General features: G+C 37.4%; 1 protein-coding gene across 14 annotated transcripts in view; it reads left to right on the top strand.

Annotated features, from left to right (window-relative positions):
- Window positions 1-27700, top strand: part of R3HDM1 (R3H domain containing 1) — a 54566-nt gene that overhangs the window by 8777 nt on the left and 18089 nt on the right. For 4 of the 14 annotated variants that reach the window (XM_086750306.1, XM_086750301.1, XM_086750297.1 and 1 more), the window contains exons 3-16: window positions 89-130; window positions 574-663; window positions 6380-6494; window positions 10100-10178; window positions 11749-11808; window positions 11890-12030; window positions 14551-14659; window positions 14756-14851; window positions 16247-16284; window positions 16367-16417; window positions 16565-16791; window positions 19536-19790; window positions 23206-23360; window positions 24813-24914. In XM_086750306.1, coding sequence (XP_086606432.1) covers window positions 89-130; window positions 574-663; window positions 6380-6494; window positions 10100-10178; window positions 11749-11808; window positions 11890-12030; window positions 14551-14659; window positions 14756-14851; window positions 16247-16284; window positions 16367-16417; window positions 16565-16791; window positions 19536-19790; window positions 23206-23360; window positions 24813-24914 — 1560 coding nt within the window. The remainder of the gene's footprint in view (window positions 1-88; window positions 131-573; window positions 664-6379; window positions 6495-10099; window positions 10179-11748; window positions 11809-11889; window positions 12031-14550; window positions 14660-14755; window positions 14852-16246; window positions 16285-16366; window positions 16418-16564; window positions 16792-19535; window positions 19791-23205; window positions 23361-24812; window positions 24915-27700) is intronic. The other 10 variants (XM_086750307.1, XM_086750299.1, XM_086750310.1 and 7 more) reach the window with 8 other exon arrangements.

Genomic DNA, 27700 nt, shown 5'->3' with positions numbered 1-27700 from the left:
TAAAGCTTTATCTTATACAGACTTTTGCATTAATAAAACTGTACTATTAAGTTTAATATAAACCTTTTCTGTTGTGCCTATCATTCAGCGGCCAGTGCAGTCTTTTGGACAGACAGCAAAAAGGTCAAAGGTACAGTAGACTTGTGTGCTGGCATGCTAAGGAAGCCCTTCATGCTTGATGAAGCTTTGTTACTTTGTGAAAAGTGCCTTTAGTTTTATTTTTTGGCATTGAAGCTTTGTTTTATTCTGTTGGATTTCTGTCTTGCCTAGTTGTCTGCTTTTGTGGTTTGCCTTTGTATTTTTGGTGGCTTTTTATTGTTACGGACAGAAACACTTTCCCAAAGATTTTATTTATTTTACATTAGATGTGCTCTATTGTGCTGAAAGTGCCTTCAATAGCTGCAATTGCTTGGATATTTTCTTTCTAAAGGAAATTTATTCTATTGAAAATATTTAAAATGCAGTTTTCAGCCATTTTGTTTTACATAAAATGAATGGGAAAATAATGGCTTATGGTATATTTATATAATTTTTTATAAGCCATAGTTTTTAATTTTACATACTTTCCTTTAGTCAAACACAAAGTTAAAGTTAGTTCGGAGCCTTGCTGTATGTGAAGAATATCCACCACCTCCCACAGCTGAAATATCACAGGACCTCCAGGTAAAAATCATGTTACTGAAGTTTCTGAAACAATTTGAAGTAACTTATTGTTTAAAAAAAAAAAAATCTTTGCAGTACTCTTTTTAAATATGCAGGCACCATATGATTTTAATTATTTTTTTAATACGGCTTTAATAGAGGTGGTAATATCAGATGAAGAATTCGCTGCTTTGTTTTTCTGAACGATAATGGTTGATATCTGGGGAACAGGAAGAGGGGTTTTGTTGTTTTAACTTTCTGGAATTACAGTGCACTTGAGGCAGTTTTAAACTGTTTAAGTGCTGTGCCATCAGTAAGACAGAAAAATTATTATTAATATGCAGTATAACTTGTTGCCTTTTTTATATTTAGAAAATCTAAACAGTTCTAAGTTCTGTTGTTCTAACTGAATTCCTGCATATTAGCTGAAATTGCTGATAGTTCTATTAACACATGCCTGAGGTGTGTCTGAAAACTAATCTATTAAGATTGTATAACAGACTTAAGGAAGTTCCTAAATGCTGTGTAAAATACGTAAAAATACTTGAGAGAATTAAAAAAAAAAAAAAATCTGTCTTTCCTGACTTTGCCTTCCTACCTGTCTCTATTTTAGAGCAAAATACTACTGTGGTTTTAGTTCTGCGTGTGAATGAGGTGCATCAAAATGCTTTTCTTGATGCTCTTTTTTCCCTCCTAACAAAACTGAAATGATCCTTAGCGGCTTACTCATAAAGCATGTTGACTTATTTTACTGCTATTTGAAAAGTTTCTAAACCGCCTTTTTCTGAAAAATCTCGCTTGTCTTAATAAGCAGAAGGAACCAGTAGAATAGCACCAAGGTGTGATGAGGTCTTGCTGGGGGACTGGTAATTCAGTTTTGGGGAGGGAGGGAGGGAGGTTGGAAACTCCTGTAGGTATTTGTCAAGCTAACTGACATTTTGTAGGATTGAACCACAAATATCTAGGTTGCTTCTTCCCTTGGGAAAACCGAGAAAATAGTCTTTTTCGTAGTCTTCACTACTATACCAATACTTAGAGTTGATCAGAGAAATTTTGAAACTAGACCTCCTAATCTGATGAAAATCTAAGTCCTAGATGGGTATACGCTGCAGAGTAAGAGACTAAAAGAACAGAAAAGATAATGCTGCAACCTTGTTGTAAAGTTTTGTGTAAGATTAACAAAATTGACTATGAGATCTAGTTCAGGCTTAGCTGTTTAGTCTGAAGCAGTAGAGTTTAACTTTTTCAGTCACTATATCTAACTACAGGAAGAGAGAATCCTAATTTGATGGACTGTTCATCCACAGTAAATTTCAATCATAAGATATGTTAGGATTTTTAGAACTCCACCATGTATTTAATGGTTTAAAATCAGAAATTTGTAATAAGCATTCTCTGCAGATGGCATTTGTTACTGTGTCCTTTGGGAATCTACCCTCAGCTGCGTACTGCAAAGTTCTTCTTGAAAGGAATTATTGCGCTAGTAGAAGAGAGGCAAAGGCCAGTTCTGTAGAATGAATTGAATTGTGTGTTAATCTAAGTTAGTACGAAAGGAATGCTATAAACTAAATTGTATATTAAGAAACAAAATTAGATCTAGCTGCAAGTTTTCCTTAGAAACAGTAATCTAGAAAAAATGGCTTATGAATCCCAATAACTATGCAAATAATTGAGAGAACAAATTTAATTCTTCCCTGTAGAGTGGAGAAATATATGTTGAAAAAAAGAGTTAGAAGTAGGAATTTGTCATAAGCTCTTGTGCTGTAGCGCATGTCCTATGGGGCACAGGTCTTTCATGACCCTCAGTGACAACTCATACAGGCAATTTCTTCACCTGTTTTGCTTTCTTTCCCAGATAATCTTTGGGAATGGCATGGAAGAGTTCTGTAAGCACCAATTGGCTGCTGGCTGCCTCGAGCCCCACACTTAGAAGCATGATGTGTATGCATTAATTGTACGTGGGATGTCCAGTGGCTAGGTGAAGTGAGAGACTATCTTGCACAGCCCTCTCTGGCAACACAAGAATAACCTCTGTGATTGCTTCCCCTTGCTGGAAAAGTCACTGCTCTCTTGTATCAGTGATTGCAACTGAAAAATGGCGTCCAGTTTAGTGTTTATACTTAAAATGGATTTTAAGAGTTCAGAAGAAAAATATGCAGAATAAAGCTACTGATAATGCTTGAAGAATCCCAATTTTTAATGATTAGAAAGTGTTAGCCTTGGTAGGATGAAAAATATACTTACTCAACTAGGAACTGGTGTGAGTTTTGGGATAAGTCTATAGTCTTGCCTGTGACTGTTTCAGTCACGCCTTCCACACTAGTTGTACAGCAGCTCTTAGCAAAGTGAAACTCCTGGGCACACCCAGGTGTAGATGTCACTTAGCAAGTCACTGCTGCCACTGCTGGCAGCTCCGCCGCAGAAGGCTGTAATGAAAGAGGTTGACAGACCAGACAAATTGTCTCAAGCAGATCAATTTATTTTCTGATATACTTGTTTATATATTCTTGAGCAATTGCAACATGAAAAAAAAAGATACTGTTCATTACTGAGAAACCTAAGTAAGAGCTCACAGAGTTTTAAGTCTTAATTGTTAAAAAGCACTGGTGACCTGTTACTAAAAGGTGCTATGAAAGTACAAACTTAACAATGTATTGCAGGAGGAAGAAAGAAACTGATTTATTTGATCTTTTATCTTTTTAAACACACTTAACTCTTTATTCTCTTGCACTCCTTTGTCTAAATCTTAGGTACTGGAGCTGTTCTGATTCTCTGTGCTCTAAAATGAACACTAGCAAAGGATGATATCTTTCAGGTTTTTTTAGGAAAGGCTGATTTCATATGAATAAGAGTTATTATTATGGGTAACAAGTTTATAAACCTTCAAATCATTGAACTTTTTCTTCTTTAGCAAAATAAAGCAACCCAAAGCAGGCAGGGGGAGGGGCGAGAAGACCAGAGCCTCTAATGTTAGTTTATACTGATTTGTTTAATTTCAGGTTGTTGTTGGTTTTAGAAATTGCTGCTAAAAGGCCAAGATCCCAGGACGTAGGGCCTTTAAGTAATATTCTGTAATGTTTCCTAACTCTTACCTTTTTTTTTCTTTTTTGTTTTCTTTTTTTTTTTTTTTTTCCCCAAGTGTTTAAAGCTAGAGGAATGTAGCAAGTTTTGATAGTTTTGGGGGGTTTGCTTTTTGTTCAGCTTTTTCTTGTTTAATCAGGATTTGGTGACAATTTCTAATGCTACAATGAGGACTTCAGATACATGGCCTGAGTTACAACGAAGAGTCTGTTAAATCAGTATGCTGGTAGAGACCTGCTACAAACAGGGTGGGATTAAAAGAATTTTAGGGAATAGAAGTAAAAAGATTTTTCAGCAGCTTTCTAGTCAAGTAGGTCACATTTAATTAGATGCTACAGTTTTTATAGCATGACATCACAAGAAAGTGCCTTTTGGTACACAGTTCTGTGGTATCACACTTTGAAGTAGAATTGGTGGTAGTAGAAGAACCAACTGTTCAGATGGCTGTTCCTGTTTTAGCTCTTGTTGGGGAAAGAAGTACGAAAATGATTACTTGCTCAAATCCTTTGACTAAACTATTGCTGTGTGCTTTTACTTTGGATGAGTATAAAGTATGCAGCCAAACAATTTTTTAATGAAGGAAAATCAGACTATGAAACTTTCCTTAATTTACTGGTAGTTTTTTAGAGTAGTATTTTAAAATGGAGAATAACACATTGTCCATTGTGGTTGATGCTCCGTCTCTGGAAACATTCAAGGCCAGGTTGGACGGGGCTCTGAGCAACCTGATCTGGTTGGAGATGTCCCTGCTCCTTGCAGGGGGGTTGGACTGGATGGCCTTTAAAGGTCCCTTCCAACCCAAACCATTCTGTGATTTTGTGATTCAATATTGGCGGATCCAAGTCAGAAGTAACTTATTTGTAAGACATAAACCACATTTGTTTCTTTCTTTTTCAAATAACTGTTACGCAGCTACTAGGTGACCAGTAGGTGTAATGCACTTGTAGTGGCAAATAAATTGCTCACTTGAATTGTACTCAGGTTTGTGAGGTGAGGAATGCAAAGACTTCGTTTGGACTCTTTAAAGTTTGTAGCCAAGTGAATTCTCAAGACTAGGAAAGAATTATACAAAAGAGTTCATTATTAGTGATTGGTAATGGTTTTATCAGACTTGGGTATAGATAATCTCGTAAAAGCTGAGAAATCTTCACACTTGTAATGCTGTTTTGCAGGGTGTATATGAATTAGTATGTTTAATTAGAACATAATACAGGGGGAAAAATCAAAATGAGAGAGAGCTGATAAAACTGTCAGCTAATTTTTTTTTTCTCAATTGAAAAAGTTGTTACTCCAAAAATGCATATTGAAACTAGTTCTTAACCATAACCTCATTAGTATAGGGTTTCCATTGTCCAGTTCTGAAGGGACCAAGGGGCAGAGAGCAAATTTAGTGTCCTTGGGCAGGGAAGAGCATTACTAGAGGTTGTGCAAGGATGTGTTGCATGTGAAACAGCTGTTAGCAGTGGTGAATCCTGACTATATTTAACTCTGGCCAGCTTATATCAGTGAGATCAAGTCTGGAATGACGTGAGGAGAAGCTTAGAGCAGGTGCCTAGATATGGGTAAGAACAGGTTTGAAGGAAGGTGAGGACTTGCATGGGAAAGGACTAGGTGTGGGACAGAAGAGCAATAGGCGAGAATGAATGAGAGGCAGGTTCTTTGGGTTGGGGAGGATCAGATGTTCTTGAGTGGCAGGGGTGACAGCATCAACGCAGTTGGCATTTAGGAGAGCAAAACTGGCATTTGAGGGAGTTCAAGATAAAAAGTAATGAGGGAGTGTTGCTTTAACAGGAATTTGCCGCTTCTCTTTGAGTCATATAGACACATGGTGTCTCCATTTCCCCCTACCTCCTCTGGTTTTACTGTCTGAAATATGTTAGTCCTTCACTGACAGTCTTGTTAAAAAGAGGGGTGAAAAACAAATTACAGTCTTCCACTGTTTAAGGGGCCATTATGTCACTATAAATTAAAAGAGAAGCTCTTTTTTGCTGTATTTGGGAAAGATGTTTTATGATAGCTCACTTACCTGGATAAAATTGTGGATTTTGAGATGATATACACACAAAGCTACTCTGTCAGAACATTAAAGGAAGTTAACAATCTAAGTCTTGATAACAGTAAGATTTGCAAATTTTGCCTTGATACATCATACTGTAAATGTTTCCCTTTTTTGTGGATCTGAGAATGATTGTAATGTTTATTTTATTTTTTTTCTTTTTGATATAAACCAAACTGAAACTTGAAACAAGTTTTTATAGTCAAGAATTGTGAAGATTGGGGGAAAAAAAGCATTGTGGATCGTGCATTACTTAAAAATGTAAAGCTGTATAAACTTATACATCTGAAAAACTGGAATATTTTCCTATGTGTATCAAACAAGATACTTCAGATTCATTTTGAAATAGCATTCAGGGCCTGGAAGTGTGTGTAAATTCTAAAATGTGTATGGCACTTTGTCTTCTCTATAGTTCTTGATTTGCTGATAAATAATTGTGTTTTGTGGTTGCATAAAGTATATGTGGGATTAGAAAGAATATGAAGGCAATTATTTTCCTTGTTACTTCTTAATTTTTTTCAGGTAATAGAGTACAAAACAGTTCTCCTGCAGGTATTGTTTGAAATAATTTCCATGATGACTGATTTTTACTTTTGACAGGAGAAAATTCAGATCCAGTTGTCACAGTCTTTTGAAAAAGAAGAAAAGCCTGCAAAAGATGAAACGGAAAAGGAAAAATCCAGTGATAAACTATCCAGAAAAATGTTGTCAAGAGGTTTGCTATCTGTCATTACGCTTTTTAAATGTACTGTGGAGATAAAGAATATTTACAGAAAATGCAGTTTGCTTTCAGGACATCACTGCATAAACATTGCTCTTTTTTAGCAAAGTGAGCAAATAAATCAGACATCTTTGAGCTGGAGAAGGAATTGTTCCCAGAGGATACGGTGCTTTCGAGGTTTCATCAGACACACATACTCCAGCAAACGCTTTTCCTTTCTTACCTGTGTAGCTATGCAGATCACAATAACAGCAATTGTGTTGCCTCAGTTGTGTCCAAGTGTTATTTGGAAAACCAACTTTACTAGTCAGTAGAAGTTACTATCTTATTCCTAGACTTTGTTGTTACAAGTTTGGTGAAACTTAAGTGAAAATGACAATTACCTTTGTGCTTGTTCTGATATGTTTTCACTTTACTATTCCTGCATTCTGGATTGAAGGTCTATTCTATCTACTAAAAACCTTAATTTTTTAAACTTGGAACACAACTACAAAATTAATGGCATAAGCCTGTCTCTGCCCATGTTTTGTAATACTTCCTAAAGGTTGAGGACTTCATGCATTTAAGTTGGCAAAACATTGTACAGCTCTTGCTCTAAGCAAATGATCCAGAATGTTTGTTTATATATTTTAGATAGACCAATGCTTAGGAAATATCTTTAAAGCTAGAATTCTTTTTGGGACAGGTAGCACTTGTCAATCTTGTGTCCCTCAATTCCATGAGGCCTTCCTCACGTGGCATTGCAGTGCATCTTGTCCCGGCTAGCAGCCAGGTATTTGTGAAAGAAAAAGCACTGGGATGGAGAACTTAACTGCATTTAGAAATCTCAGTCTTTGAAATGATGACTTAAAATAATAGGTTGTTCAGAGCGAACTTGCTCAACCTTTAAAGTACATGCCCACCTTCTAAAATTAAGGAAAAAAAAACCAAAACCGAACCCCACCCCCATCCACCCTTAAAAAAAAAAGGCAAACCAACATCTTACGTAATGATGAAGAATTGAGAGCAAAGTGACAAAATGCCTAATGTCGAGGTAGCTGGTTTAAATTCACCCCGTATCTCCTCTGGAGGTTAATTATTTCCCAATTTAGGATGTGCCAAAATAGAAAATAATGGAATTTAAGCATCAGTCTTTTAGTAATGATAACTAAATTACTGCTCACTTGCAAATTAAGAAAATTAAAGTAAATAATAATTAAATCTTCCAGTTGTTTTATGAGGCGTACCCTTTTTTTTTCCTTCCCTTCCTCAGGTTCGAAAGTAATCTCAAACCATAAATGCTTGCTTGGTTTCATTTATACTCTCTTGATAATACGTGAACACAATTGAGAGCATAAGGAGCTCTGCAGATAAAGGAACTCACTGTCATTCTTCTTTAGCGAACTAGAGATTCCTTGTCCTCAGGTGGATTTGGATTCTCTCCAGGAAAAAAAAAAATTAGATCTCATTTTTGAAAATTGGACACTTTGGTCACCTGGTTTCCCACTATGCCAAGAAGCTGGGCTGCCGGCACTGTTGCTTCTGATGAAAAAGCCTGCATAGATTCTGTCTCCAATGAATCCTACTCTTCTTTGTGCAGTAGTCCCCTCATTGCTAATAGAAGCTAATTTGCAATGACTGCTGTCGTAGTTCAGCCCTGATCGGGACCAGACTACGCAGTCTCTCTCTCTCACTCCCCCCACCCTCTGAGAGAACAGGGGGAGATGATATAAGAAAAACGGCTCGGGGTTTGAGATAAAGGACAGGGAGAAATCCTTAAAGTTACCATCACAGGCAAAACAGACTCGACTTAGGGAAAACTAGTCTTTTATTTCTAAAACTAGCAGGAGAACAAGACAGGGAACAAGATAACCTCCCCCCACCCCTCCCTCTTCCTGGGCTTAACATTATTTCTACTACGTTCTCCCCCACCCCGAGCGGCACAGGGGGGAAGAGGGAATGGGGGTTGCGGTCAGTTCATCTGTTTTACGCCGCTGTGTCATCGTCAGGGGAAGAACTCCTCGCATTCCTCCTCTGCTCCATCGTGGGGTCCCTCCCACGGGCCACAGTCCTTCGTGAAACTGTTCCAGCGTGGGTCATCTCTTCCATGGGGTGCAGTCCCTCCAGAACAGCTGTCCCAGCGGGCCCTCCACGGGCCACAGCCTCCTTCAGGCATCCACCTGCTCCAGCGTGGGGTCCTCCCTGAGCTGCAGGTGGATCTCTGCCCCTCCGTGGACCTCCATGGGCTGCAGGGGGACAACCTGCTCCACCATGGTCATCACCACAGGCTGCAGGGGAATCTTGGCCAGGAGCTGCATTACTCCTCCCCCTCCTTCTTCACTGACCTTGGCGTCTGCAGCTGTTCCTCACAACAGGCTGGCAGATGCCTCTCAGGATCCTTTTTACATCTTATTCACTTCAACTTCTCATCTCCTCTCCACTTCTTGCAGCCAGGCCGGGCCGAGTTGGGCCCAGTCAGGCGCCTGGCGAGAGGCCAGAGGGTGAGGCCTGCAAGGCCCATGAGGCCTGCACCTCCCCCTCTCTGCCCCCACTCAGCTGCTTCACATCTTCTCTTTTTTTTTTTTTTTTTTTTTTTTTCTGTTTTCCCCTTCTGAAATACGTTATCGCAGAGGCGTTATCACGGGACATTCTGCTACCAGTTGGCTTGGCCTTGGCCAGCAGCGGGTCCACCCTAGGCCCGGCCAAGTCCACTGAACAAAGATGAGCAACTTCTAGCAGTTTCCTACAGAAGCTGCCACCTTAGGCCCCCCCTCACCCAACAAAACCAGAACACTGCATTCTTGTACTGACCACAAAAAGACCTGGAACAGTTACTATGTAGGCGTTCAGTTTGAGCTGTGCCTAACTTGAGACTAGGTTGACACATAAGTAAGGCCTGGAAGAAATCTAGTTCCAAAAATATTGTTAAAGTACCTCTAGCTTTTACTTGTAAGACCTGGAGCTCTGGAAGGTGCTCATGTGAGGACAGATTTGGTGTTAAATAATTTCTTTCAGTGATAGGTGTTAGAGAATAAAATGTAACTTTGAATATTTTGTTTCACTGAAACCAGAAAGGAGACAGAAGGTTGTGAGACTTCTTTTTGAAAACTTGTAAACATTACGTTGTGAAAACAAAGCCCAACAGAGCAAGGATTTTTAATAATACAAAATAACATTTGTGAAAGTTAAACTGTTACATTCTGAATGACAATATTTCTTCAGGCAACATCTACTAATTCTGTAGAAGAGCTGCTGGTCCATGGAAGTGCATACAGCAGTGCAATGTAGGATATTGAGAAATCAGGTGACTCATGGTGACACACTGCTTCAAAATATATAGCAATTTGTCACAGATTGGCAGTGTTACTGAAACTTCTGCTTCTGTAGTATGCTTTAATTATGGGAAGTGTTATTGGGTTTTCTGTTTTGTTTGGGTTTGGTTTTTTTTTTTTTACTTGTGAGCCTTTTTCCTGGAAACCAGAAGTGTTTAATTTTGGAAATAATATGCCTAATAGTTATATAGTATTGAGTCATAAATACCATGTTCAGCTGTAATTGTCAAAAAAAAAATAGTATTAATGTTTTTCAAAATGTAATTTTGCTCTCTTCCTCCTCCTTAGATTCCAGCCAAGAATACACAGATTCCACTGGTATAGATCTTCATGAATTTTTAGTAAATACATTAAAAAACAATCCCAGGTAAGCATCAGTAATCTCAACTTTCTGGGATTTTTCCTTGTCACCTTGTTTCAGGTGTAACACCACCTGTTGGTTTTTTGTTATCCCCTCCTCCATGTCTAACACTGTATGTCAGTTATTTAGGATGAGATTTTGTTGCACAGGCTATTTGAAGCACCAATCCACTATAATTTGTGTTTTATATGAACAGAGATTCAGGACACTGAAATGGTTTAAAAACTTCTAGTGCTTAATAAGCAAATAATGAGTTGTCTGTGTGCGGGTCTCTATCTGAAGGGACTCTCATACTATGTCTCTAAAACTTGAACTCTTTCAGCATCTGCTTCTTAGAGACTAAACTGTCTTCTCTTAATTTGCCTTGCATGAATGTATAGACAAAGGAACTTGTTTTAGTCTGTACCATATAGTCGTAGTTAGAGATACACATCTTCACTCTGCACATCAGAAACCAAACCTGATCTGATTCAAGTCCATAATTTGTTAACAACAGAGTTGATGTGGTTTTGCTGCTTTGAGGTTTGCAGTACATTGCTGCGTTTCTTGTTTATTCTTTGCCACAACAGGGTTTCATACTAGATCTGTAGCTACGCACACAAGGCAAGAAATTAACTCAGTGGAATCGTGCTGCTGGCGCACATGCTATTTGTTATTCATTAATATTATAGTTAGGATTTCCAATGTCATAATGTATTAGGATTCCATTTTATTGGCAAAAAAAAAAAAACATAAAATGAGCTATAACAAGGGGCCAATGCTATATCGTTCTATAGAGTAAAATTAGAAAGCACAGACCTCTGCTAAACTCTTATGTTGTTCTTATTTGAAGTCATAAAGCATCCCCATGAGAATAAGAAATTGTAGGTGAAGGTCTGCTGTGGGTTTACAGTAACAGGGAAGCTTAGTCATCTGATGTGCAGATGTGCATTATGAACAGTGGGACAGTTAATTTCATTACACGTTAATGATTTATGGGAACTGGCATAAGCATTTTTAAGACTCTTGTTTAAGATGTTTCAGCTAATGTTCATTTTTATCACCTTGAGTTTTATCTTTTTAATCTTCCATTGATACCTCATCGCACCGCAGTGAGTGCCAGCTTTTAACCACTTGGTTGGTGCTATGTTGTAGTAGTGCTTCCTGTTACCAGTATTCAGTCACTGTCTCTTGATGGTCCCATGATGTGCTTCACAATCCAAGGGCTGGTTCAGGCCTCTGCAAACCTTACTACCCATGCTAGCCAACAAGAAACAACCTAGTCATAGCTTTTCCTTCTTCTTGAGACTTTCTTCTCAATGACTGCACTTTCTGTTGGGCAGAGATTACTTGGAGGATCTCTGTATTCTGGTTTCTGAGATGAGAACAGCATGGTTCAGTAGGCCGGGGTCAATGAAATATAGGCTAGTGAAAAAATGAATACTTTGTCCTAAAAGCACTGCATTTGACAACTGGTGGTCCTACTTACAGTCTGTCATCATCCCTTAATCGCAGATCTATCTGTGTATTCTTAAGATGAATACAGCTGCAGTTATTGGAGTGTCTCATATGTGAGTTGCTGTGTTTTTATTTTCAGGGACAGAATGATGCTGCTGAAATTAGAACAGGAAATTTTAGATTTCATTGGTAATAATGAGTAAGTACTGTACTCTTATAGGAAAAAAGCATTCAAGAGTGTTCTTGTTTATTTAATAAAGCTACTATTCCTTTCTTCTAGAGTTCCAAGAAAAAAGTTTCCCCCAATGACATCTTACCATAGAATGCTGTTGCACAGGGTAGCTGCTTACTTTGGATTAGAGCACAACGTGGACCAGAGTGGGAAGTCAGTCATAGTAAATAAAACTAGCAATACAAGAATGTAAGTGTGAAAGTCTTGAAGAAACTTTTTGGTGCGTAGATTTAACACCTGGGGTACATAATGCAATGATGCTGCATCTGTAGCAGCAGAGGTCATTGGGAACCATGCAGCAGGGAGAGGTAGCTGCAAGATCTTGAGCGTTTGAGTTCCAGTGCTGTGTAATCATGTGATCTGTTTCATGTTTAAACTTTTAGGGGAAAAAATAATGTTATTTTCTAAATTAAGAATTTTTCTTGGTTTTCTTGCAGAGATTCATTGCTAACTTTTTGTTTCCATGAAATATGAATTTATATCAACTGTTTATATGTTTGTACACTTTACTGGTGTAAATCTTGAAAGTACATTCTTTGTTTCTTTTGGAAAGCAGAACCTGCCCTTAACTTAGAACAGGGTCATTTCTGATTTGGTGAAGGGAGGGGACAAGACTTGCACCACTCTGGCTTTTGTACTGTAAAAATCTCCTGGGAAAACTGAGGCATTGAAGGCTTTTGTTGGAATAATGTTGCTTACATATCTCGCATGGCCTTATAAAATAAATGTAGCAGGGAAGACGGGTATCTCATCAATGGAAGTGTCAACCAAGTTAACAACGGCGTGCTACTTTACTGTGAGGGCTGGGGAGTTCTTGGAGAAACCACTAGGCAAATCCATATTACCGAAAAAGTAGCACTGGGGCCACAGCAACCCCAAAACCGATGTGTAGTTGACATTTTCGTTCAAAGGACTCAGCTGTTCTCTCTGTCCTGCACTCATTCTATCTCCTCATTCTGTCTCAGAAAGACAAAGGACTGCTCTGTTGGTGTATTTATGCCACCTACTTTCTAGTTTTTACTTCAAGCATTTGCCTGACGCCATTTTTTATTGGGATTTTTTTTAATAAGTACTCTATGATTTGAACATGAAGAGAGGAGTTTACAGCTCCTGCATCCTAATCCCAGTCTCTCTGTACGCCCTCTTTAGCTTTGGGGAGCTTTGTCCACTCTAATTTTAGAGTCAGTAGAACTGAAATAACATACCACACTGAAATTGCACTTAACTAAGCAGTTTCCTCCTCAAAAGTTTCTAGAAAAATATAGAGAGCCTAAATATATGTTAAATTATATATTCATGTGTGTGTTTTGCTTTGGCTATACATTCTCTATCTAAATTAACTTACAAAGCCATACACTTCAAATCTGTTGCCTTTGCTTCTACCAGCACCTCTAGACTGAAGCTTCAGTCTAGCACTTTAAGTATGGAATAAGAACTATTAAAAGATGGTTTCTTCCTTTTTATGCATTTTTTTTTTTTTATAGACCATATTTAAATAATTTATGGCCTCTGGAAGCCCCCTATAGGTGTAGTTACTAATTAGCAGGCATTTCATCTAACCTGCAGACATTAAGATTCTGAATGTTTTCAGTATTCTTATTTTAAATCGCTTTGGATATAAAATAAGAATTTAGAAAGAAAACCTTGGAGATCTGCTCCATGTTGAATAAAACCAAACTTACCTTTTCCTCATAGGCAGATTCCCGGCTCCATCGCCGATCAGTGATGTTACTGACATCAACAACCCAGTGCATACTGGGACGTCTCAGTGGAGTGGGAAGTTGGTGATTGCAGGGCAGTAAATTCAGGGACCTTTAAAAGAAAGAGGTAAGACAGTCTAAAGGTTCTCTGAAATGCCTGCTAATTATGTCTGGGCATCCAGTAAATTCATAGTTAGGATTGGCTGTTTTATAGAAAAAGGTCTGATTTATACAGATGTCTTGGGTGATGAGTAAAGAAGCAGAAATAGAGAAGAGGATACCTATGTTTTGTCTTTCATTAGGCACATTTTTCCTGATTGTCTGAGAACTTTTATTATGATAGTAGTAGTTTTATTGTATAGGTACTTGGTATCTATTTTCGATAACCAGTTTGCAAAATATCTCATTTTCTTTCATGAAGCAGATAAAATACTGAAACAGTATATATGACTTGATGCTTCATCCTCTCACTGTGGTCTTGTAAAGCTCTTGCTTGCCTGCATTATACTGTTCTTCTTCTCTTACTTATTTCTATTTAATTTTGTTTTAGAAGTTTGTAAGTTTCAATGCTTTCTCCTCTATCTTCTTATCTTCTGTTTTCCCTTGAAATGAATTCTGAGGTATTACAGCTCTAGCAGAAAGCACCTATCTTCACTCCCATGCATGCCCAATATCCATTGCATGGCACCAGTCTGGATTCAAGAGCACTTCTGATTCCCCAAAGGCATGTGATTTGCTTGCCACCTTAGTTGGAAATTGAAGCAAAAGCTTTGAAGGAGGAAGAGATTTTAAAAGCAGGTTTGTTATGCTTCAGGAACAGGACTTGTTAGGGGTACATCATCTTATGTTTTTCGTACCTCTTCCATTGCCTGGACAACCAAAATCTATCACTTCAGTTAGAATATTAAGTATACTGAATGTTAATCTTGAGTATATTTCAGTTTCTTCCACTGTGTATGGTAAATCTTTACAAAACCATAAATCTTTTCTTTCTAACGACTTTTCATAGACCTGATCAAAAGTTTTGTGAGCATATAAAGGATGAGAAGAGTGATGATTTCCAGAAGCGGTACATCCTTAAAAGAGATAACTCTAGTTTAGATAAAGATGACAACCAGGTAAAGACACACGGATTATTTCCTTGCACTTGCTGTATTTGACTGTGTATTTATACTATTTTCCTGTAGAAGTTGACACTATATCATTTAATTTAGATGAGAATACGATTAAAAGATGATAGAAGAAGTAAATCCATAGAAGAACGTGAAGAAGAATATCAGAGAGCTAGAGAAAGAATATTTGCACAAGATGTATGTATCAAAGAAAATCCTATAGTGTTTTATATGAATACTTCTCACACATACATACGTGTGTGGCTTTTGTTAAAAGTTACTTCTTTCTGGGAAGCTTTCAGTATCTGAAGGGGACTGAGCAGACAAGAATCATTAGTGTGTGGCCTGAGTGAGTTTTAAATAATACTGAAGTTACTGAAAATTTTTTGTTTTCTCCAGTCACTACTGTATGGAACTCAAGGAACTTCCAAGAATTATTTTGGTGCATTATATAGCATTACCTATTCCAATGCATTATTTTGCCCCTTACTGAAATTTAAGTTACAGAGATTTGGTACTGTAATAATTCAGTTGTTACTCAGAGCAATAATTACTTTAAAAAAAAAAAAAAAAAACAAAAAACAAAACAACCAACCAAACAAAAACCAAAACATTGGTTTTTTTCTCACTTGTGTATATATAATACAGTAGTCACATTTGTGGAATTTCAGTCAGAAATCTAGTTTATCTTGACAACATTGTAAACTATGATTCAATCACAAGTAGTGATTGTGTTTTGTTATATTGAGTGAAACAGAACAAATGTCTTGCATGTTAATTCTAATAATCCACTTTTTCTGACATTTATCTATAGCTGTTACACATCCAAAACTAGATTCTTGTTCTGAAGAAAGAGTAATGAGCTCCAAGAGGCTAATTTGCTATATCCAAGTATTTTCCAAAAGTGTTTCGGTTTGTGTGGTTTTGGTTGGTTTTGTTCACGTTGGTTACAAACAAAAAGAATGGACTTCTGGATATAAAATTACCTTTTCCTTTTGCGTACTCATTTACCGTGTATTGTACCCTTAGAAGCTTTGTGCCAAATGTTAGAAGTCGCAGTCAAGGACAACGTAATTGAAGTTAGTAATAGCCTTTTTGATTGTATATTCTGTCTGCTTTTTAGCATATGCATACTTGTACCCAAAGAATTCAGTACAGTTATTACAGTAGCCAGCATCATCTTCTACATCACACTTTAAAGCGGAAGACAAGACAGCTCAGGTGGTGTCAACCAACTGGTGAAGTCACACATCAGCTGGAAGTTACATGAGGCAGTGAAAGCCCAATGGAGGAACTGTAACTTCAGAAAAATACTGATATAAGCAAAGTGGTCAGCATTGTAACTATTCTAATAACTTTTTATCTCCTGCAGATGGCCCTTTTTATTTTGTCTATTTTTTTTCCCCCCTTCCCCCCCCCACCCCCCCACATCCACCAAAGAGGTTTAGTTTTCAGGCAACTTAATATAAAGAGGATGCTGTAAAAGTCCATGTATAATACAAAAGAATCCAAATTGCAGCATGTTTTATTACTGCGCTATGGTAGCGGTTCTGATGCCATTCATATTAATTTCTACGCTTCTTTGCCCCTCAGTCCCTGTGTTCCCAAGAGAATTATTTCACTGATAAAAGGTAAGCAAATTTGCAGTCTAATTCTGTTTCATTTTCCTATTTTCTTAATAAATATTAAGCTATCTTATTAAAATGTCAACAGAATCCAGGAGGAAGAAACTAATAGTACACAACAAAGACGACAGATACTTAGGTATTTGATGTTTTCTTTAAAAAAAAAAAAAATTCTAAAGTATTCTGCATGCATTTCACCTTTTCTTTTCTTTCTTTTTTTTTCTTTTATCTTTTCCCTTATTTTGCAATTGATGCTTGTGCTAAAAGTTTAGTTTATAACTTACAGAATCAATAAGGAAACATCAGGGAGATCAGCCAACAGCCATCAGAGCAGTACTGAGAATGAGCTGAAGTACTGTGAACCTCGTCCCTGGAGCAGCACCGACTCTGATAGCTCCATCCGCAATCTGAAGCCAGCTGTAACGAAAGCCAGCAGCTTCAGTGGGATATCAGTTCTGACAAGAGGAGATAGCTCTGGAAGCAGCAAAAGCACAGGCAGGCTGTCTAAGACAGGTATAATAAAATCTGTACAAATACATAGTGACATAGCAGTGAAGTACCCGACGGTTTGATGCTCGATGCGTGTTGCAGATGTGTACATATGTAGAGGCCTCACTCTTGTAGGTGCTCCGTGCATCCAGCTCCTTCTGGATGCAGTGGGTGCTGCATACACAGAATGACTACAGACCTAGCTCTGTAGCGCGTAACTGCCCCAGAGGGCTAAAATTCAAGTAACGAATTAAATAAACACTTTAGACTTTGGAAGTAGAATTTTAACGTGCATTATAAACCGCTTTAAGCTAAATGCGTTTCATTTCATACAAAGGATCTGGAAATTTTTATCAATATATGGACTTTATTAAAAATAAAAATTTAGAGTTCAACTCTTTAGTTGCAGTGTGGCAAAGCTGCATTGTGCAGTCTTAGGAAACTGTGTGCTGCAATCCTACTAGCTAGGAAAAGCCAGCATTAAAGCCTACAAGTTGTTAGCTATTTGTTGTGTTATCATTCAGTGCTATTGTTAAACTTAAATTGATATGGCTAGAAAGCTTACTTAATTTTTAGATTCCTGAAAAATCAGATCAGTGGAACAAAACATACTGTTTAAGTTTCAGAAATGTTGCGAGAAAATGCTTATTTTATAAGATTCTGGGTTTCAAAGGTGTGTTAACTTGTAGTTAATGTCAAACCAAAATCTCAGTAAATATGGGTATAAATGATCTGTGGGTCAAAAATGAAAATCAGTAAATATTTGTATTCTAAATGCCAACATAATTTGATTCCATAGATAATCTTGCAGGAGAATTTTGAGGCTTGTAATATATGGGTGGGTTACAGATGCATTACCTCAGAATTTGAAACAGAACTATAAAAAAAAGCAGAATATTATTGCTTGCCTGTGTTATGCTTGGCTTTGATCTTATTTATGAAACTGGTTTCTAATGAGGATCTATTTAAATTTTTTGCTTTCCCTTAAACCACTGCTACCTTATATCACCACACTTCTATATCTTAATGCAGTACAACAGAAATTTTGTCTGTCCAGTGTATACTTGTATCAAAAATTGCATTCCAAGGTACTTCAGCATATGCTGTAAAATTGTGCCATCTTATTGAGTTATTTCATTTAACAATGTAGTAGTACTGTTTGGCACAGCTTGAAAATAAACTGCAACCTGACAATAATATATATATAAAACACATTCTTAGAAATCTTTGTTTTCTAAATTGCAAGAACACAAATGGATTCTTAAAATTTCACTGGAAACTTTATTTTGGCATTCAGAGAGTTAACATTCAAAGTTCAGAATGCCTATCTTGATGGTTGTTGCTTTACTGCAGTTGCAGGTTGTGGTGATTTTGCATGTGTTGGTTTTGTTTGTTCATATTGATCAAGGGTGTCATTTGCTCTAATTGTGATGGTTTCAGCCTAATTTCTCTACATAATCTAGAAGTGGGTAGACTTGTGAACAAATTAAAGTAATTCTGATCAGTGAAGACTGTTCTACAGAGCTGAGATATGCTATGTTGCCTAGTTTACTATTAATAACTTGTGTTTCACTTCATCTAGCAAGAGAAAAAAGGTTGATAGTCAGCATGAGCAAATGCTTCAAGCTATGCTCTTTTTTCATACAGCCAAGTAAACGGGTTACAATTGGAAAGTTTTATGAAGGACTGCAAAGTAACTTCAAACAGTAGATAAATTTCATCACAGCCCTTTTGAGTCTTGCTTTCTCTTCTAGATTATATAGAGACTGCTAAGGAAGAGTTCTTAAATTTAAACTACATTCTGTCTCTAAGTATTGCAAGTATCATAGCAAAGACTTTAAAAGTATGATAAATGGTATACCTAGAGATGTAGGTATCCGGTGGTCTAGGAACAGTACAGTTCTACATGCCTCTCCATATTGGACCTTTGGCATATTGCTTTTAGCTGCATGCATTGGCTTTCAGGAAGCTCAGGGTCTGGTTCTCCACTGCCTTGCAATGTTTACAGTCACTCATATCTGTAAAATGATTATTGCTTTCAATCAGCTATTTCATACCCCTTCTGAACTTTGAATTGTTACATAAACTAGGCTAAAGCTGCCATATTGCCATAACTTTTTCCAACTGAATTCTTGATATTGGTTTGAAAATTGTCAGAGGAAGAAAAAAATATTGGAGTTTTTTTAGTATTCTGTGATTTGTCCAGCAGATGAGTCAGAGAAGATCTCTGACATCTAGTAGTGAAAAGAAAATGCTCATTGCTTGCATGCAGGCTACATCTACAGAGCATGTGAATTCGGCTAGAGTACCTGAAGGGACACTGGGCCCACTACATCTGCATGACCCCATGGCCTGCACGTATGCAGTAGTTGTAGGCTGTGTGTGCATCACTGGGGTGTGTCCAACTGATACATGTGCATGCATCATCTTGGAGTAGGTGAACAGTCACTCAAATGATTTGTGGGTGAACTGAACATGAGCACATGTGCATGTGTACAGGCATGTATTTTCTGTCCAGAAAATCAGAGCTAGATATGAAAGCCTCACTTTACAGTGCAAAGCAGTGCTGAATTGACCCTTGGTTCACAAAAGGGATCTTGTAATGGCATTCCAGGGGAGATGGAGGGAGGAGTGCATTGAAAAGGCCACTGTTTAATAATGTGCTTAAATGCTGAGCTTTAAGGGTAAGCGTTTACAAGTATATATTTTAAGTGAGCATGATGTTTCTGTCTCTAGATAAAAACAATTTCTCATTACTCCTTTCCTAGGTTCAGAGTCTTCTAGTAGTGTAGGGTCATCCACGGGTTCTCTTTCTCACACCCAGCAGCCTCTTCCAGTGCCAGCTCTAAGCCAGCCTTCTCATGGCACGCCTGCCGTCTATCCAACTGTCAGCACTAGTAACTCTCTTTCCTTTGATGGTGGCATAAGCGGGCAAGTGGCACCTACTAGCACTAGCTTCTTTTTGCTTCCCTTGGAAGCGGCAGGCATACCGCCTGGCAGTATTCTGATCAACCCTCAAACAGGTTGGTACATGCTTGTGGATGTTGTTGTTACAATTGAGAACTTGGACAAAAATGCACGAGTGTTTACATAAGCCTGAATGTCAGTATTGTCCTTTTTTTTTTTTTTTTCCTCTTTATTTTTTTTTGTGGTTGTGTTCGTTCAGTGCATTTAATGTAAAAAGAAAGCATGGCTCTAGGATAAAAGGAACAAGTAAACTCATTTAATTTTCTCTAGTAGAGTTTTAACTTACGTGTAAAATTTTAATGAGTAATGAGCACAAAATATGAAAATCCTGTAATTTAGTATCCAGGATGCAGAATAACTTAAATCAATTGTTTTGGCTTTTTTTTTTTTCAGAGAGGGAAAAGTCTGTCCCATTGCTAGTATAAAACAGTTTCAGTGAGGGGAGAGGGCTTGAAGAAGTGTTCATGTTGACTTGACAGAATTTATCATCCTTCATTTGGTTTGTCACAACATATTCTTGTCTCTCTATGCTCATGACATGGACTTAATAGAAGTGAAAGAAATAGCATGAGATTACATGCTATTTCTAAACTTCTCTTTGTCAGGATCCTAAAACAGGATTAAATCAATCTTGGCAAATTGGCCAATATTGATATTTTTAGAAAGTAGTAGGAAATTGATGCTTAATGTAGATGCAAGGAGATGTGTAACTACTTGTTTGGATTAAATTACTAGTTAGCATTCTCTGGGCAAGCTTTTACTTTCCTGTAGAAGTTAAGAGATCCTCAAAAATTTAATTTACTTTTTATGCAACACATCATAGTCTTTGGCAAATTTATTATATTTTAATTTAGTCTAAAGATTTGTTTTCCTTTTAGAAAAGGAAATACCTCAGGATATATTTCCCATTATTCTGTAGATGGACTTTATTACTGCATGTGATGTTTTAAATTAAATTTTTATTATTAGAGTTGTTAGAAGAGAAATAATTTTAAAAACTGATCGTTTTATATCTAAAAAAGTTTGACATTGAAATAGATCAATATATTTTTTCCCATTATATCAATCAATTACTGTTGTATACAAAACTTGATTTTTTTTTAATTATTATTCTTAATGATACTGCATATCAATATGCAGTATCAGGTTTCTCTTAAATACCTTACTGTATAAATGAATAGTTTAAACCAACCCTGCTAAAACATGGTTTACAAATGACTAGCTGTAGCATCTGATTTTCATACATAGCCGTTGCATTTGGAAGAGGATGTATTTGCCATCTTAGATGTAAGTTCTGGATAATAGCGCTACTGACTTAGTTTTTCTAGTTCTAATGTAGTAGTTGCACTTCTTATACGTGAATTTTGCATTGGCGATGTTGACCATCTGAAGGCAAATACAATGATTAGTGAACAAATTTTGCTAGAAAAATAAGAGGGGTTAGCGTTTGTATACACTGGGGTACTTCGTACTCAACATTAAATATGAAGAATGTTGGCTGTCATATTTCATGTTATGAGTTTAGAGCATGACCATGCCAAAATTGTTAGAGCTACTGTACAGCAGAACAGATATTGCAGGCACTGAAACAATACCACCAGCCTGGAAGTGTAAACATGTAAAACATGATCATTTTTTAATTTAAAAAATAGTGAGTCTTGAGTTATCTTCTGTTATGTGCTTGTCCATATTTCGCATGTGACTAGTTTAACTTTCTTCCTCCTGTGCTGTTGGTCATTTTCCCTGTTACGTTGATGGGACTTGCTCATAGCAACAGGGAAGGACAGAGAAACAGAAGTGGTTGTGAAGGTTTTTCAGCTGAAAGCATCTTGTACTTCCACCCTCCTCAGAAAAGGCAGCAGAATTGCAGGCTTCGCTCTTTAATATTCATTAAGATTACCTCGATTTCCAAATTATGATTCTTCCTACGTTTTAGCCATTTTTAATGTATTTAAACCAGTCATTAATAGTCCATCATAACAGAAGATTATGTTAATATGTAATGAGTGTCTAATAGAAGATCAAGTGCACTTCCAGAACAAGGAGTATCTAGGTTCAGATAAACTTTCCACTTGTAATGTACTCCAGTCGTCATATTCTGTAATTGTTCATCTGACTTTATTGTTCCAAATGACAGTCAGAGTTCAAAAAACAGAGATTAGTTTCTCCAGCATTTCTAACAGAGGATCTTGTGACCTTAGGTTAACAGAGTCGTCATTCTCAGTAGTTGAAGACGATAATTAGTTCTTATTCAGCCACTACAGGCAGCAAGCTAAGCTCCAGTGATTACTAGAAAGTGGTAGAAGGAAATAAGAAAATCTGGCTCCCTATTTATGTGAGCATTCCCAATTCTTGAGCCTTAAAGATAAACCTGTTAAGCTAAAGTGAATATAGGAAGTCTGTTCATGCTTCCTGTGCATCTCTTGCATGAATTACCTCAGTCCTCTCTTCAGTAACTTTTACACTTTGATGTTGGCCAGTTGCACTTAAATACGGTGGGGACACAGAAGTCTGAAGGAGCATTGGTCTACTTTGACAGAGCCCCAGCTAGGGTGCAAAGGCTTTAGTCTCAGTTTATACCTTTCTGGAAAGAATCTCAGACAAGAAAACATTTATATTGGAGGAGAGAAAAATTTACATCAGTATTTGGACCTTAAGCATCAAAATAAGGCAATGCAAGACACATGTCGTTAAGCAGCTAGACACAGGTCGTCGCTAGCTAATCTTTTCTTCCTGTGATTTGGTTTTTTTTTTTCCCAACCCAGGCACAAAAACAAACCACTGCTTGTTTATAATTTACTTTTAAATACCTTATTTTTTATTTTTTTCATTAGTCCTCTGCTGTAATATTGAAGTTGCAATTTATTAAATACTGCATTATTTCATCTGAAAGCTAAAAGCCGGTTCATCTATGAATAGGGGAAGAGAGTCCTTTACCAGTAATCTCATTAGGAGTTATGGGAGTACCATTGCAGCCAGTGCTTTATGTGTACTTTTTCAAAATATTTGCCTTTAAGCTCTGCTGTTCTGATTGGTGTTCAAACTGATTAAATGAGATTCGTTTAACTGCCTTTTAAAAGGTCCTTAAAATAGTATTTCAGTAGATTTTCCTTTATTACACCTGCTCTTTTCAACCCACTTTATTAAAAATGAATTTTCAAGACAAGCAGGGTACAGCAAATATTTATCTGTGTTCACTAATTAAAGACTGGGATATCTTTGTTTATCTTAAATGCTTTGTTTTTTAACTGCATGCAGTTTGTCCAATGAGGCCTGTTTAGTCATTGCTTTTATAAATGTAGTTGTGGGGATTTGGCATAAATTGTATAAGTATGACTTCACTTATTTTCAGTTTGTATTATTTTATTCATTTTGCCTACTGCTAAATACATTTGTCTTTTTATTGTCTCCAAACTTAGATGCTGCAACTGGCTGTCATTTGGTTGTGTTTCTTCTCTTCCCACTGTTCAGGTCAGCCATTCCTTAATCCAGATGGCACTCCAGTTGTGTACAATCCTCCTATGCCTCAGCAACCTGTTAGGACCCAAGTGCCTGGACCTCCGCAACAGCCACCTCTTCCTGGACCACCTCAGCAACAGCCAGCAGCTAATCACATCCTCTCACAGGTGCACATGTCAAACACGTGGTGCTCGTGTTGATGACTGATACCATCATATCGCTGTCTGATAACAAGGGATCAGTAGGTTTGTTGTGTTGAAGCGTATGTTAAGAAATAATAGGTACACAGATATGGGTAACTGGACTTTTCCATGCACGCAGTCCTTGGAACTGTCAGTTCTGCTAATAACTGAGCATGGTAGGCAGCCTCGTCTTAAAAATACAGAAAATACTTTAGTATGGAAATGTTACGGTGTCAAGAACATACCAAGCCTAGATTGCTCTGGAAAAGAGGTTCTGTCTTTGTCCTTAGTCACACTGCATGGTTACCCCTGGCATTAACAGCAGTGCAGTCAGCAATCTGGGAAGAGAGTTAATCCAACTGACATCTTTGTTTCCTCATCTTAAGGTTATATTTCAGGCAGATGAATTCTTGGACTGTACCACACAAGCAGTACTGGTGGCACAAAAGAGGTAGCTCAGGCTTTCTCTGCTTACAAAACTGCACACTGAAGAACAGGATATATTTTATCTGTCTTGTCTTGTACAAGAGCAATTTAGTAAAACAGGCCGGACTAAAGATGACCTCAGCCCATGAAGAAGAAAAGAAACAGAGTGTGTATGGGCAGGGGAAGGGAGGGATCCACCTCTTTTTACAGCAGCTATTTCAGGTACCAAGCTACTGGCTATAGTCTCCTGTGGTATTTTCAAATTGTACTCAAATTTTATCAAAGTTATTTATAGAATTTCATATAAACCTTCATCCTTGTTCATTTTTCCTAGCTTAAATCTTCTGTACAGGATACCTGCGTATGCCGCAGTCGAGATGGTCTGTTTTGAAAAAAGCTCACTTGTACTCTTTCTCCTTATCTAGTTGACAAAAGTGTGTGTGTGGTATTTGCAGTTTTTTTTCACCAATTCTTTGCTACTTCACTTCTGTTACTGCCTTCTCAGTGGATACTGGAGTTGAACCTGCCTGAAATATTATCAGCAATGACACCTGTGATATTCAAATAACCACAATCTACAGAAAATATTTTAGCGGTGTTGAATAAGTGGAAGTAATATGTTTTAATCTGTGGTTAGTAGTAAATTCATTCTGCCTTTAGATGCTTTGAAACAACTTGTGTTTAGAATGCACGTGTAGTTTTTATAATTTAAAAAAAATCTCTTTAAAAGAAACGGTAAAGGTTAAACAGAAGCAATTTGCTGACTTACAGCTAATATAATGTGTAACAAATAAAGCAAATGTATTTCTGCTGGTAGACTGAGATATTGAAAATTACTTTCATTTTAATTCTGTGCAGTCTTTAGCGTTAAGACTTCCTCAAAAAAGAAGTATCCATTCTCTTTCTGATAATGGAGCATAGTTGTTTTTTTCTATTACAAAAGACTTTGTCTTTGTTTTCCCTTCTCTTACTCTGATGTTAACCATGTTTATAAACCTGTTGTTTCTTCAGCCTATGCGGCCTCTGCAGCCTTCTTCCCAGCCTGTTCAGTACTCTGCAGTCTCCTATCCACCCCCGCTCCTGCCAGTCTCCTCTACACAGCAATACTCTGTGGTATTATACCTTCTGTTCATCTCCTCTCTGCATGGGTTAATCTTTAGTGGATGCTGACCTTTGCTTGGTTGTTTCAGTGGTGTGTGATACCCGTGTAATGACTGGCTAGCTTTTCACTCACGGTAAAGTATTACCTGAGTGGGGAAAAAGAGTTCCTGAGATTTTAATGTGCTCATTTCAAGTTCAGCAGAAATATATACAATTAAGGCTCTATTTAGATATATATTATTTCCCTCTGGAAAGTTACAGCTTTTCAATGCTGTTGTTTTGTTAGCCAATCAGTACCTCTTTATGTCTCCAGATTAACATCTTTCCATCTTTTCTTCTTGTTTCTTTCTGTCTGCTCTTTCTTCTGCTGAACCGTAATATATTTTGAGGGATCAGCTGTGCTGTTTTTTGGAGGTTACTTTTTTCTAGTCTCTTTGCCAGAACTCTTAACACTCCTACTTCACTAGCATCCTTTGTTTAATAATTAGAAGCTGGGAATGAAATATCTTAGTCTTTTGTGTTTTAAAAAAAACAACCAACAAAAAAAACCCACAGACAAATTGAAACTGAAACCTAGTAAAGGAGAAGAGTTACCCAAGGCAGAATCTGAAATAGAGTCCAGGTCAAAAATTGAAGCTTCCTAACTCCTCATACTGCTCTCGTACTCTAATGAATACATGTTTGTATTGGGTTTATGTGGCGAACATGAATACATGTTTGATAGTGAAGGGGGCTGCAGGGATGGTTTCTGCTAGAAGAGACCAGGAGCTGCCCCGTGTCAGAGCCAATTTCTGGCAGCTCCTGGGAAGGGCTCACATGGCAGAGGTTCATGAAGGACTGTATCCCGTGGCTGGGACCCCACGCTGGAGCAGGGGGAGAGTGTGAGGAGGAAGGAGAGGCAGAAACAAAGTGCTGTGAACTGATCACAACCCCCATTCCCCATCCTCCTGTTACACTTGATGGAGGAGGTAGAAGAGTTGGGAGTGAAACTGAGCCTGGGAAGAAGCAGGGAGATTGGAGGAAGCTGTCTTTAGTTCTGTTTTTATTTCTCACTATCCTCCTCTGTTATTAATTGGCAATAAATTAAATTAATCTTCCCCAAGTCAGGCCTGCTTTGCCTGTGATGGTAACTGGTGAGCGACTTCCCTGTCCTCTTCTCGACCCATCAGCTTTTTATCTTATTTTCTCCCCCTGTATTGCTAAGGATAGGAGAGTGATGGAGCGGCTTGGTGGGCACCTGGCCGCCAGCCAATGTTAACCCACCACAGTGCTCTACAATAGCTACTTTAGTATGTATGCAGGAGTTCTATTTTGTTATTATTTTCAACATTAATCAGAAGTGTTTTCTAATAATAGATACAGATTTATCTGAATTCAAAAGCCTGCATATAATTAAAACTGCATTCTAACTGTTATCTGTACTTTAGGTATACAATTCTATAAGGAATTGCACTTCACGGAGAGTGTTTTGTTATTAGCCATGCTTCTCGTGTTATTTCAGAGTTTGAACTGCAGCCAGTATAACTTACCTCCTTAGTAATGAAATGAGAACGGTTAAGTAACCCATGTGAGCTTCCTGCATGAGTTTAGCATATGAGTAAATTGCTGTTAGTAGCAAGTAGTTCCAGTGTGAGTCACAATCATTGTTAGCCATGTGGTTGTTACAGCAGAGACTAAAACTCCTTCCAGGTCTATAATAGTTTCAAAGCATTTCACGTTCAGGAAATGGGTTCAAATACTAAGTGTGCTGGCAATTTCAAAAATTTAGTCTTGATGGTAACTTAGGTAACATAGTGAAAAGGATTGGTGATCTTGGTTCGTAACCTAAATGCAACACATCTGTAGTTGGTACCAGGAAAGTCTAGTTTATGCATTTATTGGCAATACCATGTTTTAGTGGTTAATCATGCTTGTACTGTACGTACCACTGTAGGACAAACGCATCAGATCAGAGTTTACGCATATTGGTAGTGTGACAGAAATAAATGTGCATTGCTCGGGTTTATCCTTTGGACACTTTCAGAGGTAGTATTGCCTCATAATTAAATACAGCATCTCCTCTCTAAACTAGGAATTATGAAAAACAGAATCCAAAATCCAATGTAGAAAAGCATTACAGTTGCGTTAATAGGCATCATTAAAGAATGAAATGCCAAAGGCCAAGTTAGATTGTTGCCATAATGAAAACAGGGCTTTTTAAGCTGTAAAGGTATTCTAAATAAAATTTTAGGTGCAAATTCATTTTTCCAGTGATAATTGAGAATACCTTTAGCCTGAGAACTATAAAATTTAATCATAAAATGTGAACATAGCTGATCAGTAAGAGACAGAACTTACACTTCATATTTCTTGATTAACTCCTATCTTTTTCATCATGATCTAAGAGAAGATTGAGTGGTCTGAAAGTATTTTTAGTGTTCTTCCATGTTTGGAGAGTCTGCTTTTGAAGTATGAACCAAATCTTCCTGTTTAGCAAAAAAAATACAATACTAGTGATCACTTTTAATTTCCAAGATGTTGATAATTTGATGATAAGTTGCTTGTAAAGAAAAGGAGCTTGGTGTTACAGTCATAGAAGTTTCAAATTTCACAGGGCTCCTGCAGTGCTCAGCGCAGTCAGTATTATAGTTTCAGATGTTAATAAAATACAGATAATAGGTAACCACTAGAATACATTTCTTGTAGCTTTTACTTGATTTCAGTCTAAAAAAAAAGTAATCCTTGCTTGTAGTATAATACCAAGTCAGAGGAATGTACCTTGTCACTCGGGACTAGAGCCTTGTTAACTTGAGCTCTTA

This window comes from Chlamydotis macqueenii, chromosome 6 (genome assembly GCF_036417535.1).
Source record: "Chlamydotis macqueenii isolate bChlMac1 chromosome 6, bChlMac1.mat, whole genome shotgun sequence".
NCBI classification, from domain to species: domain Eukaryota; kingdom Metazoa; phylum Chordata; class Aves; order Otidiformes; family Otididae; genus Chlamydotis; species Chlamydotis macqueenii.
This window is presented reverse-complemented; position numbering and strand designations above follow the sequence as displayed.